Below are 13736 nucleotides of genomic sequence, written 5' to 3'. Positions count from 1 at the left end.
ACGCGCATAATTAAGTATTCATTTTAAAATACTCCAAAGACTTTTGCTTGTAATGCCCCTTCATCCAGAAAGTCACTAAATACTCCCTTTGCAACACATGCCTTAACATAATATGCTAATCCTTGCCTTAGTGACCTGAAAATGACACAGCAAAAGTATCAATGGTCAAACTATAAGCCACGCTACGTTAGAGAAGAGTCTGGTAGTGTGCTGCTGCAGCAGTTAGAGTCTATTTAAAAATGTAACGTTAAACATCAAGGAAGATATCCAAGGAAGTGCTGACCCTCAGAAGAATTGAGAGATGGCCCCAAAACTGATGACCTCGCTACCATTCTGTATCAGCCTAGTTTTAGGAAGCAAATTTCTCCCAGTCAAACACACACGCACGCACGCTAAGGATACACGGACAGACTAGCTGGTGTCAGATCACAATACACATGTGCGTTGGTGTCTATCAGGTTCTGTAATTATAAAGCATAACACTCACAAGCCTTGACATCACAACCTCACACAAGTGCTAACATGCTCAATAGTCCCTGAGTTACAAAATAAAATAGGTCATGGAAGCCCAGCCTCAGCGAGCTTGGGCTGTACCATCTGTGCAAAGATTCTGCGTTACTTCATGGAGACTCAGAACTGTAGTAGACATTAAAGGCCTGTCTGAGAGCAGAGGGGTTTTCAGAGAGGAGGAACTTCTAACCCAAGCCTGTTATTTTTGAAATCAGTCAGTTTGAATCTTTTTCTAGCCCCAGTTCAGCCACAAAGTCACCTTTTCTCCCTATCTCTTTCAGAACAAAAGACCTTCCTGCTAGTATCTGCAAGATGTGAGCACAGTTGTGTGGACGAAGAGAATGGCTTTGAAATAGAAAGAGTTGCTCCACACAACTAAGATTTATGGGAGAGATTCTGTGCTGGGTCTCTAAGATGCCCAGCAGGTCACATGCAACCCAGAGGGAGGAAGGACAAAGTCACCTTTACACGTTCCACATTCTAAACTGCTCCAGGGGCTGGTCCCTGTTATAATTTAGATACTGCTAAAGAGCTAACTAACTTACAACAGCTTCCTCAGGCTCCTCAGGATCTCCACAGCACTGCTTGTGAGTGCCCTTGACACTCTCCTCCCCACCTCCTAGTCCCCTGTGCCAGGACTTGCAAGGAGGTCTTCAGAAAACAGTCTATATGGCTGCCTTTCATAGCTCCTGCACTGGGGGATCCTTGCTCAGCTGGAACCAGGACTTTCAGAGCCCCTTTAAGCTGCTCCACCCCCTTTACCTAGCATGGAGGGGCCAGAGTTTTGAGTGGAGTGTGTTCACAATTCCGCATAAGGATCAGAACCTGAAACGACTTACTCACATGCTTAATGCTATACAAATGAGTAGTCTCACAAACTGAATGGGACTAACTCATGCTTAAAGTCAACCATGTGATTAAGTCTTTGCAGGATTAGGGCCTATGTGGCGCTATGACCTTCCCCCTCCTCCCTGTTACTCTGGATTTTCACCAGTGTAACTGTTGCCTTCAGGGGAATCAGTCCAGATTTACACCGATGTAACAGAGCAGAATCTGTTATTATGAAACCAGTGTAGAATTTTGTGAGGAAAATCACTTTGCCCAGAATGCCTACCCTCTGTCCTATTACTGTGAATTTATTGAATACCTTGCTATTCAAATTGCTCTAATTACATGCTTCAGATCTTCCAATATTATGATCAAATTCATCATATTCCTATCCCTGGGATACTCTATATTGTCATGTTGAGATTAATTTGCATATACTAACAATAGAAATAGTGGCATCTGATATGATTCAGTGTATTGTGTTGGAAGGTTTTAATGCCTTCAGGCAAAACTGATTACTCAGATAAAATATGAAATGTGCTATGTAGTTTTATACTGTTGGCATTGTGGGGCTCAAAATGTGAATATTCTTTATGAAAATTAATGTTTTAAAATGACTCCTGTCTACATGACATTTCAAATTGGTCACTTTACCAATGTATTCTTTGAAGTGAAGAAATTGCACAATTTTGTTTGCTGAATATATATTTTCACTGAATGAACTGCTACCTTTTAATTCCCACATCTCCATCATCAATGGATGCCCTGACTCTGCCAATTATGTCAGCCTTAATCAACTGCTTGACCTTTTCTCCTGCATGCACCATCACCTTTCTTCCATGCCACCCCTTATACATGCAATGTCCCCCCCTGAAAAAAAATCCTCTAAAGCCACTACCATATCTTCCCCCAAATCCCTTCTAAAGACTTGTTTGTACCATGAAGTCTACAGACGGCTGTCAGCTGACAACTGCTATGCTGGTGGCTAGCTGAAACTACTGCTACTGATATGCTTCTTTGACTCTATTAACAACAAAATAAGCGTTCGTGCCAAAATACTGCACATAGCTAGTCTATGAAAAAATATGTTCATGTTACTCTGACCCTAAACTCTGTCCCATCTGTTAATTTCATCCACCTGTAACTTGGCATCCAAGATTGCCAACTCTTTGGGGGCAAGGATTGTCTTTTACTCTGTACAGCACCTAGAAAAACAGAGTAAACAATAATAGAGTAAAATATGTTCATTACCTCATCTTGTTAAAATTATTTAGGTAGAACAGTAAAAACAAGGAAAAGCACTTAAGACGGAGAACATAGCTTGTTGAAAAATGAGAACACAATTTGGTGAAAAATGGCAAGATGTTGAATTTGATTCCATTTCACGGGCTTTAAAACTAAAACATTTTCATGGTTTAGTCAAAAAATGAAAATTGTACAATACTCAAAACTTTATTGAAGTAGTTTTGAAGTTATTGAATTATCTCCTTTACAAAAATGTCTGGAAAGACTTCTGAGCAGGATTCAAAAAAAAAAAAAAATGTTGATTAAAAATAGGCTAGGTACTTTCCAGTCAGAGGATGATTCCGTCCCTGCCCTGAAGAATGCATAATCCAGTAGATTCATTCAAATTAGTAATTTGGCATATTATTTGTATTGTTAACTCAAATCCAATCAGATGGGACTCTGCATGCATGCAGGGCTCCCCCTGTGCAGATCTGATTTCAGGATCAAAGTGTATGGACCAATATCATGTTTCCCCACTGGAAATGATGAGAAAAGCAAAGATATGAAGGAAAACTCAGTCTCAATTTGTGAAGTTCTAAATACCTTAGCAATAGGTGCAAGGGGCTTTGTGAAAGCACATTAAACAGGCACTATACAATCTAATTTAAAACAAACATAGGAATCATCTTTCCAAACCACACAGATGCTCCAATATCGGAGGGGAAATTGTCTGGAAGATTAGTATGTTCTTCAAAGGGCCAGTCCCTTCCACTTAATCCCCAGAACTCCTTAAGGAGCCATTATACCACGGTTTTCCCACTTGTTCAGGAGGGGGGCAGCAAACATACAATAGGAACTCCCTGACTGGGTCACCATTACTTCGCACAGGCCAAGAGCTCATAATGAACAGAGTGGTTCTTCCCTAGTTCCAGCCGCATCCACCCAAAAGCTGCAGAGCCTCCAACCCTATCTCGTTCATGCAGAGCCACTGCCAGTTTTCCAAGGAGTAAGTTGCTTTTAGATTTCTCTTCCATTTTTGATGGCTCTCTCTGAACCTATCATCCACAATTCTTAAACCAGTGATAATATCACAAAGTAGCAGTTAGATGAAGGAGAAAGAGCAGAGGAGGGACAGACACTGTGGAAGTTGCCATAGGCCTGATCCAAACTCCACTGGAAAAGACTTCTATTGACTTTACGAGGCTTTGATTCAGGCACTGTGTGACAAGTTATTCTGATGCTTAATACTTTTACTTCAAAAAAGAAAAAGAAAAAATCTAATAAATTAAAATGACCCTTCCTACCTTACCCACTTTCACCTTAGTATTCCAGTTGAGATGCGTTCCTACCCTGTTATAGCTTTCCTTTCCTACAATCCTGTTAAGGCTTTCTTTTGTTCATGTATATATCCAAATGGTAAGCATGAAAACATTGGTCTCTCTTACAGAGCACTGACGTGTTTACAGAAATGGGAATATATTCAAAAGCATTTAAGGGATTTAGGGGAACAAGTCTCACTGATTTTCAAAAGGATTGTGCTCCTAAATCCCTTAGTGATTTTGAAAGTCTCCCCCTTTTAGATGACCATTTCCAAAAGAATTAATATTGGTAAGGAAAGATGATATTTAGATAAAGAAAACTGTCTATTGACCAGGAATTATACTTGCTGAAGACAGAAGCTAAGGCAACAATTTAGTTCAAAATTTTAAGTATGTTTGTGGATTCTAAGAGAAGTTATTTTTACAATGTGTTTTAAAGAAAGTGTTGATTTCCCCATGCTACATAATTTCATTATCCATTTTACATATTTAGTGAAAGTATTTAGTAATTTTTTCAACATAGTTACTGACTTTCATGGACACTACGTTCATAATGAAATAAATTATATTACCTTGTACCATTAGGACTAATAGTAGTGTTGTAATACAACATAAAGTGTAAATAAAAACACTGTTTTGAAATTCATGATGCATTTCAAAACAGTTTTCCAAACTGATCCTATTTTATTTTTAAACTGGAAGTTTAATTTACAATTGCCATAATCTTTATTGGCACTTCCTAACAGAATTTTAGTCCAAAATCAATAGGACATATTTAACATATGCACTTATATTTACATTCCCCGCATCAGGTATACCCATTCAATTATTGTCCAAAGTTTACTAAATCTTATATGATATTAATGTTTACTGTCCCTACCAAAGATAAGGGACCCATTGTGCCAGGCACTCACACAGTAAGAGACAATGCCAACCCCAAAAAACCTTACAATATAGAAAGACATTACACAGAGAGAAAGGAAGTATTTTATATTCACTAGACAGAGGGAATCCAAAGTGCAGAGACTAACACCTTCAAAAGTCCCTAAGTGATTTAGGAGCCAGTACACCATTTTCAAAAAGTGATTTAGGCACCTAGTCTCAAGACACACCGACTTTGAATGACTCTTAGACTCCTCTGTTCCTAAGTCACTGTTGAAAATGGGACCTCAGCACTTTTGAACATTTTTCCCTAGCCCAAGGTCACCTAGGAAGGCTGTGGAAAGCCATCAAATGAACCCAGATCTAAATTCCAGTCCACTGCCTTAATGACAAATCCAGCCTTCTTTAATGGCTACGTTTGTGTGAGAGCAACTGATTGCATCTCTCAAAACTTCACTCAGAATTTGGCATGAGAAATCATAGAAGGATGTGGTTTTATGGGACATGTACTGCCTTTATTCCCTGTGCCTGACTACGATCCATCTCCATGCATGCTTCAAAGGGAGTGTAGTGACCCAATTTTGACTAGTGCATCACTCTCTCTTTCCCTGAGAGAGCTTCCCTTCATCAGAATGAGCATATTAGCCCAATATGTTCATGCTGCTTTTGGACTTCTGAGGGATCTGTGCTTGGATCTGGAATAAGAATACAGCTCATGGTATCCTAAATATAAAATATCCAGTCTACTCATACTATCGTTCTAACGATGGTGTAAATCAGTGATAGATGAACTGTCCTTACTAATACTAATTCTTTTGGAAATGGTCATCTAAAAGGGGGAGACTTTCAAAATCACTAAGGGATTTAGGAGCACAATCCTTTTGAAAAATCAGTGAGACTTGTGCCCTTAAGTCCCTTAGATGCTTTTGAATATATTCCCATTTCTATAAAAACACTTCAGTGCTCTGTAAGAAAGACTAATGATGTCATGCTTACCATTTGGATATATACATGGACAAAAGAAAGCCTTAACAGGATTGTGGGAAAAGAAAACTATAACAGGATTAGGAACCCATCTCAACTGGTAATGCATGGTAAGGTATGGTGAATTTAACGTAGATTAACTATTCATTGTGTGTTTAATGCTCTTATCCTGGAATAAAAATGCCCTTTTTCCAAGTTAGTGAACTCCATGATGCCAACAAATCACAAACAGCTATTCCAGAATAACTCATCAGGTAGACAAGCTCTTAGAGTGGTATGCAAGTGGGAGAAAGGAGAGGTCTTTATTAATTACATAAGGAAAATGAGCAAGTTAATTGCCAAGTGTATATACACCCACATCATTTTTCACCAAATAGCATCCTCCACCTGCAACTGCAAGGATGAATTAAAAGTGAGAAGCATTCAAAACACTGTTTACCCAAGCTGATGCACCTGATGGTATCATCTGTGATGTTCCCAACCTCTACAGCTGACGCCAGGGCACAGTACAGAAACCTGCATCGTTAACCTTTATTCACCTCATTCCATGTATAATCTCCTCCCGGGGGCGAGGGGGGAGAACACCACAAAATGTAGCTCTCTGGAGTCATTAGTGATATGCACCAAGTTGTGCATAGGCTGCATGCATATGGTTTGAATATAAAGGGTGCAATACAAGATCCTCTGTTCTCTCCTAAGATACTGTGAGGGAAATGGAAACGTTAATGAGTGGAATTTTCTTTGCACTAGCCTCAACAGATGGAAAGAAAGAGCTGATCTGCATGATGCTGAGGAAAACCTGTTTGTGCTTACTGCATAAAATAAATGTTCAAGAACCGTTCATCCATGTTAAAAATATAACCCCCGTAATGTTGTCAAGGTCGGTGAAACCTACAGTGATCTGTGGAGTACGTGCTGGGTGCACATGCTAAAGATGCTTGGGGAACTGACACAATTCCACCTCCCCCTTCCCCTCCCCCCAGATAAACTTACTCCCCACCCAATGCTAGTTTGCATATTTAGGCTATTTTCCTTCTTCCGACCCTGTTTTTAGATATACATCTTCCATTCTATCCTCTCTACATGAGATATTCTGAAATGCAACAAATATTGAGAGTGAGAGAGAGAGAGAGAGAATAGATTTCTGTGCGATTGGAGCCGTTTAAGCAAAGCAGAACGCTGTAAAATATGTAGTCAGTACAATTACATAGCAATATTTAGAACTTCCTGTTTTTAGCATGCTTTGATTAAAGGTATCCTTGAATTGTGTTATTCTGGACATACATTGTAATATGTAGGAGTAAGTTAGATGTTATTGCATGCATTCAAACTCAGTTACATAACAAAACCGGGAGATCTTACAGACACTGTTTCACTACATAGAAGGAGCACAGTACCAAGATTTGCTTTGGAATGATGCATAAAGTAGGTTGGTTGATTTTGACACAGTTGCTTGTGAAAGCCTAAAGCAAATACTGTTTAACTAGGACCTCGGCATTTTCTCATGTGCATCCTCCACAGGAAGTGTTTCGCATTTGTAGTGTAGCTTGAGATCATTTATTTTTCACTGAGTCCCTGTTATAATTCAGTAAGACGCCTTGAATGCATTAACCCCTCCACTAGATCTAATTCTCTCTCTCTCACACACACACACGGGTTATTTGTATTTCTGCCAGTTGTGTGATCTACCAGGTCTGATGTTACTACGAAGGGCCGTTCTATTGTTGTATCTGCAGCTTTAATGCTGTGTTGTAGTTAAAATCCAATTTTGTACCACTTCTTAAATTTGAGCGGGGGGGAGGGGGAGGGGTTGTGGTGGCTGGAGACGAGAATCTCAACTAAAAATTGCTCCTCGGTGTTCTTCAAGGTGTGGCAAAAATAATAATGATGCTGATGCTGATGATCCAACTCTCAATCCGTGGAGGGGAGGAGGAGGGGCAGGGACAGCAGTGATCAGCGGCTCACTTTGTGCCTTGTAGGTGACGACTGCCCCTGGCAGCCAGATGGCAAGAAAGGAGCCCCCGTGAGTTCTTGAAACAGAAAAGTGAATTTGCCAGGAGTTCCCGCGTCTGTAGCCGGAAAAAAACAAAAACAAACAAACTCGCCTGTTGCAAAATAACGTGAGGAGGGCTGGGGCTGGGCTGGGGCTGGGCTGGGGCGCGAGAAACCCCGGTACCAGCAATGATGTGTCTGGCGGGGGGGTCACTGGCAGCGCTTCACGCTTCCCCGTCGGAAGCCCGAGGCGTCTGGCACGGAAGCGCCGCGATCGCCCCCGACACAGCGCCCATGGCGGGATGGGCCGGCGACCGCGAGCCGAACCCGAGCCAGCCGCTGGAACCTGAGGGCTGATGAAGGCGCCTTCCCCGCTTCCCTGTTGGGCGGGGAGGGGGGTGTGTGTGTGAGAGAGAGAGAGAGAGATGGAAACCATTATGAACCACGGAGCGATCAGCACCGGGTTAGAGGCGAGCTACCCTTTCCATCAGCCCCCCGCGCCCCCTTTCCCTCTGCCAGGCTGGGCACAGCCTTTGAACGATGTGGGCGCTCGCCAGGCTTTCTGCATTACACTCCCATCCACCCCCCCCCCCCACACACACACACACGATCTCTCTCTGCCACCCCCACCCTCCTTCTAGGCCGATACCGATACTCATGCAATGCGATCCCTCCGAGGGCTGAACCTGGAAAACGCAGGGGCGAAGGAGAACGGGGAAGTGGCGCTGGGGGGGGGGGGGGTGCGTAAAACAATGCGAGGTGCCTCAGTGAGCCAACCTGCACGCTACAAGTGGATGCATCTATTCTACCTGCAGCCCAGCCCCCCCGCTTTCGGCGCGGCGAGAGCTCAGCCCCCCCCCCCCCCCCCCCAGGAGATTCGGCTCCTCCACCCTGGACGAACAGTTGCAATTTGCAAAGCGGACTAAAAATGATCTGGTCCTGCTGCGCTTGGCGTTTTGGCTCCACCCTCCCTGCCTAGCTCGGGTTTGCGCTTTTCTCCCTGCCGCTCACAGTACCACGACCGCTCACGCTCGCCTCCCCGACCCTCTCACATTCAGAGAGAAAGGGATCATCCAGCCTCCTGTCCAAAAGCAGCGCCTAATGATGGAGACGCTCCCTGGGCCCGATCCCTTCCCGAACTCTTTGGCAGAGGCTGTGCTTTAGGTTAATCAAATCACTTGCTATCTCTCCCCCCCCCCCCCCCCAGCACCATCCACACTTCGCCGCATAGATGGGGGGATTTCAAAGCGGCGGCAGAAAAGCAACTGCCTGGATACAAGTCCAGAAGGAAAAACTTGGGGAGAGACTTGCCTCTTTGAATCCTTAAATACAGCAGCGCATGGGCCCATGCAGGGGGATTTCAGTGCAGGGACTCACATAACGGGGGCATGTATCTGAATGAAGCGGGGAGGAGAGAAACGGGAAGCACTGCAGCAATCCACACACCCCAATCCTTTAATCCGTCTTCTCAACTCATCCTTTAGCACTTGAAGGAGGAATTAAAGCCTGAAGCAATCCAGCAGGAGCTGTCCCTACATCCTCCCTGCGCTACCCAGCTACGTGTCTGGACAGGGTTTTAAAGAGTCCGGGGTTGAAACGGACTTAAGGGTTTCAGTTGCAAGGGCTGGGTTTTTCGGGGGGGGGGGGGTTACTGAAATATATCCCTCTGCATTTCCTCCCATATATGAATCTCGCGAGGTGATTTCGGAACTGGAGTTCTGGTTTATCTACCAGCTGGGAAGAGAAAAATGTCATTTAAAGTAGATCAAACTATGGCTTATTGTTTAGCTGGATGAAGATGTTTAAACACAGACCGACTTCTGCAGCTGTAAAGTGGTGACAGGAGTGGAAATTAAAAGGCAAGTGAAATAATGGGGGAGAAAAATCAAATGAAAAATGCACATATTCTCTCTCTTATATACATACACACGCATTTGGTTGCGGCGATGTGCACTCTCATTCCCGTGTAACTCATACTAAACTAATCCAGGGGGCTGTTCGGCGGAACCTGCGGTACCCAAAACATGTCCTCATCAAAAACCTGTCATATTTCCTGTTTGAAACCATTTGTGCGCGCGCCCCTGTTCTGTTGCCTTTTACAAGCGGGTTTGCCGAGCCATATTTCACTCTACTGCAAACCCATTTAAATCACAGCCTTGTTTTTTTCCACGGATTGCTTCTTGCAAATGGGGCGATAAATCCAGAAAGTGTCATGCACGGTGGAATAGAGAGGGGTGGGGCGTTGTTAAGAGAGAGAGGTAGGGGGTAGGAGTGGAACGATGTTTAGGGGAATTAAAGGGGAAAAAAAACACACCTAAATGAAAATGGAGAGTGTAAAAAGTGCATCGCAACTCTGCGAGCCCCTGCTACCCCTGTACAGTGGGGAAGCCACAGTAGAGTAGACATGACGAAGGGAGCAATAAATCCATCCGTTTCAATGACAAACCCAAACTAAGCCCCCCACCACCACCACCACCCCCACTGCCAAACAAACTGACGACTCCGGAGCCCCTACCTGGAAAAGCCTTAAGATGTTCGCTACCATAATGGACACTGAACTTCCAGATGCCCCAATCACTCCAACCACTTTCTCTGGCTTGACAAAGACCGGTGGTTCCCCATTGGTGCACCGCACGTCGGAGGTGTCCTTCTGGATCAGCGCCTGGACAAAAGTGAGCGACTGCTCCAAGGCATAGGTGTCCCTGGAACAAGTGTCCAAGATCCGAGCCCCCAGCGTCACGTTGGGCAGCAGGTCCGGGTCGCTGTTGATCTGGTCCAGCGCGTACAGCATGGCCTCGAGCCGGTGGATGCCGTTCTCTTTCTTGATGTCCCCGCAAGGCACTCCGGTGGGTCCCTTGGCGTGGACGGGGAAGAGCCCCCCCAGGGTGATGTCTCCCTCTATCCGGATGGAGTGGGGGGCGTACATCTCCTGCCCGTGAGCCACCGCAGAGAGGAGAAACTCCAGCAGGCAGCAGGGCAACTTGATCAAAGTCAGGAGATGGAAGAGCCTCCCCAGCCGGATCATGGTGCTGCCGCTGCTCGGGCGATGGCCAGATGCCCTGGCGTGGCCAGCGGGGCACCCCTGCGGCTTCATGGGCAGAGGAGGGGGAGATTCCCTGCCGGTGTGTGGGGTGGGGAGGGGATGGGGTGGGAAGGTCCGTCTCCTGCCGTCCGCCCTCTCCAGCGGCACAGCACTGGGGAAAGGTAAGGGTTTGCTATCGCTTTAAAGGGTCGCTCGGCTGCTCTCCTCCTCCCACTCTCCCCACCTCCTGCTCTCACCCTCCCCATCCCGGCTCTCCCGGCGCGTCATTACGCAGAGATGCGGGCTGAGGTAACCGGAGGCAGCGAGGGAGGGATGGGGCTGGGGGGCTCCCGAGGCTGGGCTAGGTCGCGCTCAGCGCCTACTGCAGCCTCTCCACCCGTGCTCTTGGTTTAATTCCTCCCCGCCGCCCGCTGGGAAGCGCGCAGCCAGTGCCCTGCCCTCTCGGTATCTTCAGCTTGTAGGAGGGGGGCTGTGAGAGGGGAAGGAATATAGCTGGCTCCACCCTGCTGGATCTTCGTGATTTTTGGCCCCAAATAGTACCATGAAAATAGAAAAGCCCAGCCACTTCTACTTCCCAAGAAAACACAACCCCGACCCTGATGGATCTAGTCACAAACACCCTGCATCTGGCACTCAGGGCTGCCCAGTTACGGCCCTCAAGCCCCACTTTCCACTGCCTATCCAGAGAGCACCTCTAGCAGCTGCTAGTGCATTAAAAATAGCTAGATCTCACCCCAAAACCTGATCCTGGCAGATTCCATGCTCTCTGCTCCCCGCCTGGCACCAAAAAAAAAAAGTGTGCTGGTACCAAAAAACCTGGATCTGATAGTTGAATCCTGCCAGTTTCTGGCAGCAGCCATCCCCATTCTACTGTCTAAATGGTAATGAAGCGTAGCTGCTTCTACTGCACACAGAATCTTGACCTTGATGCATCCTGGCATAACAGCACCACAAACATCTCTTTCTGGTACCTGGATCCAGCTTGGCAAGTTTTGGCCTCAAAGAAAATACAAGTATGGCAGCTTCGACTTCACTAGGAGAATCATCAGAACCCTGATGTATCTCAGCCCAACAGCACATGGGAAAAAAACCCACCGCAACACAACATATGCCTGGTACCTGGATTCTACTAATATTTGGTCCCAAAACATCTGGCACGTAGGGTTTCGGTTTTTTAGAGTAACCGAAAAATTGAAGTGCAGTTGCTCCAATTTCACAACAGAAATCCAGAGCCTGAAGCATCCCTACTCCACAGTCCCTCTTTGTCCCCCACAAAACACCACATATCCAGCACCTGGAGCCTGTTGGAGCATATCATTTTTAAGTGCCGTCCCTTAAATTGTCAAAGTACACAGACATCTCACCACTCCTCCTAAACCAGACAAATCCATGTTCTGACACTTTCCCAGTGCAAGAGTGATTCAAAATATATTTATGGCACCTGGGTCTTGCCAGATCCAGAACATTTTTTGCCATAAAACTCTACCATAAAAGTCTATTGCATAATTAGACTACACGTATAGCTGCTTCTAGTCCACTACAATAATCTGGCCCAGATACATCCTGGTACAGGAGCACTTGACAAATCCAGGATGGGTGCAGCTACAGCAGGGTTGTGTCCATTTTCCCCCACCTAGATCCCCCAATTTTTACCTTTAGCTAGCCAGCAGATAATCTGTATCCAATACACTGCCTTTCAATGAAGCCTCGGCAACCCATAGCTGACATTCTTCTCAACCCTCTGATACTGCCACATTTCATCCCATAAAATTGAAATATTTCAGTAAAACTGGGCTAGCAGATGTGAATGATCATATTAAATATGGTTTTAACCAAACTCTTGATTGATATTTTCAAAGCAGTCTAGGAGATTCAGACATGTCTTTCATAAATTTTCAATGGAAAGTGGATTTTTACATCTCTAGATGCCTTTGAAGCAGGGGTGGGTGGGGAGGGGGGTACCTCAGTGCATCGAATACAAGGATTGGATGAACTGGGGTCTAGATCCGAGAGTAATTCAGAGATTAGATTTCTGAAATGGAGAGGATTTGGATGCTGAACACGTGCACTAATTTGGAACATGGTCTGCATTTTTGGGTGCACTAGTAACTGCTACATTTTTACTCTATTTAAACAGTAGCATTTAGCAAAAAAATGATGGGTTCAGGTGCTAGATAGATATGTAGCTGATGCTCTTGAGGGTCCAGAATTTCCTGGAAAGATACATTGCTCTCTTCACATGGCGAAATTTGGAAAACAGGGTCAGAAAGGGCAGGACCCAGCAGGATTGAGGTGGATTTTTTGAATAGGATGTTTGGGGCTAAAATTTGGGAGGATCCAGGTTCTGGGACAAATATAACTTCTTGTGATTTCATATTATCTGGTTATGAATAAAAAAAACTTTAAAAAGCCACACACCCCTAGACCCTCTGACTCAAAAAATTATACAGTGACTAAAATGCTCAATATTCATTATTCAATTCAATATCAATTATTCATTGAGCTGTATGTCAGCTACTCCCAGATTTATATTTCTTAAAAGTTTGATTTGTTATTAAAGCAAAGTCAGCCCCCTCAGACAAGAATGTTAACTCATTGACTATGGGGCTGTTCATATGTGGGATTTCCCCCTCCCCTTCTCTTTCTGTTCGTATGTAGTTTAACTATTGCTCATCATCATGTTGACACAATTGGGACAAGGTGTCAGTTTAAGCAGAGGAGCCTGGGATGGTGGCATAAACAGTTATCCACATCTGGTCAGAGATAAGGCCAAAAGTGTCAGTGGGAATTTCACATCTCTACAGGCAACTCGACTGCTGCCCACTTCATACCCACAGGTTTTGACGTGTCCACCGCCCAAACAAATTGCAACCCACCTACTGCCCATTCATCATCCCTCACTCATATAGCCTAATCTATTAGTCAGTTCCATTGTTTGTTTCTCAATCGAA

At 44.8% G+C, this 13736-nt stretch overlaps 1 protein-coding gene across 8 annotated transcripts in view; it reads right to left on the bottom strand.

Annotated features, from left to right (window-relative positions):
* The window catches only part of GRM7 (glutamate metabotropic receptor 7), a 538586-nt gene extending 527589 nt beyond the window's left edge, over nt 1-10997 (bottom strand). For 5 of the 8 annotated variants that reach the window (XM_073351193.1, XM_073351189.1, XM_073351192.1 and 2 more), the window contains exon 1: nt 10258-10997. In XM_073351193.1, the coding sequence (XP_073207294.1) occupies nt 10258-10836 (579 nt within the window). In that variant the 5' untranslated portion in view covers nt 10837-10997. Of the gene's footprint in view, nt 1-6189; nt 6686-7715; nt 7738-10257 lie in introns of those variants that run through there. The other 3 variants (XM_073351194.1, XM_073351200.1, XM_073351195.1) reach the window with 3 other exon arrangements.
* Nucleotides 10998-13736: the final 2739 nt, after the last annotated feature.

Source organism: Lepidochelys kempii, chromosome 7 (assembly GCF_965140265.1).
Source record: "Lepidochelys kempii isolate rLepKem1 chromosome 7, rLepKem1.hap2, whole genome shotgun sequence".
NCBI lineage: Eukaryota > Metazoa > Chordata > Testudines > Cheloniidae > Lepidochelys > Lepidochelys kempii.
The sequence above is the reverse complement of the archived record's forward strand: the minus strand, read 5'-3'. Positions and strand labels throughout refer to the sequence as shown.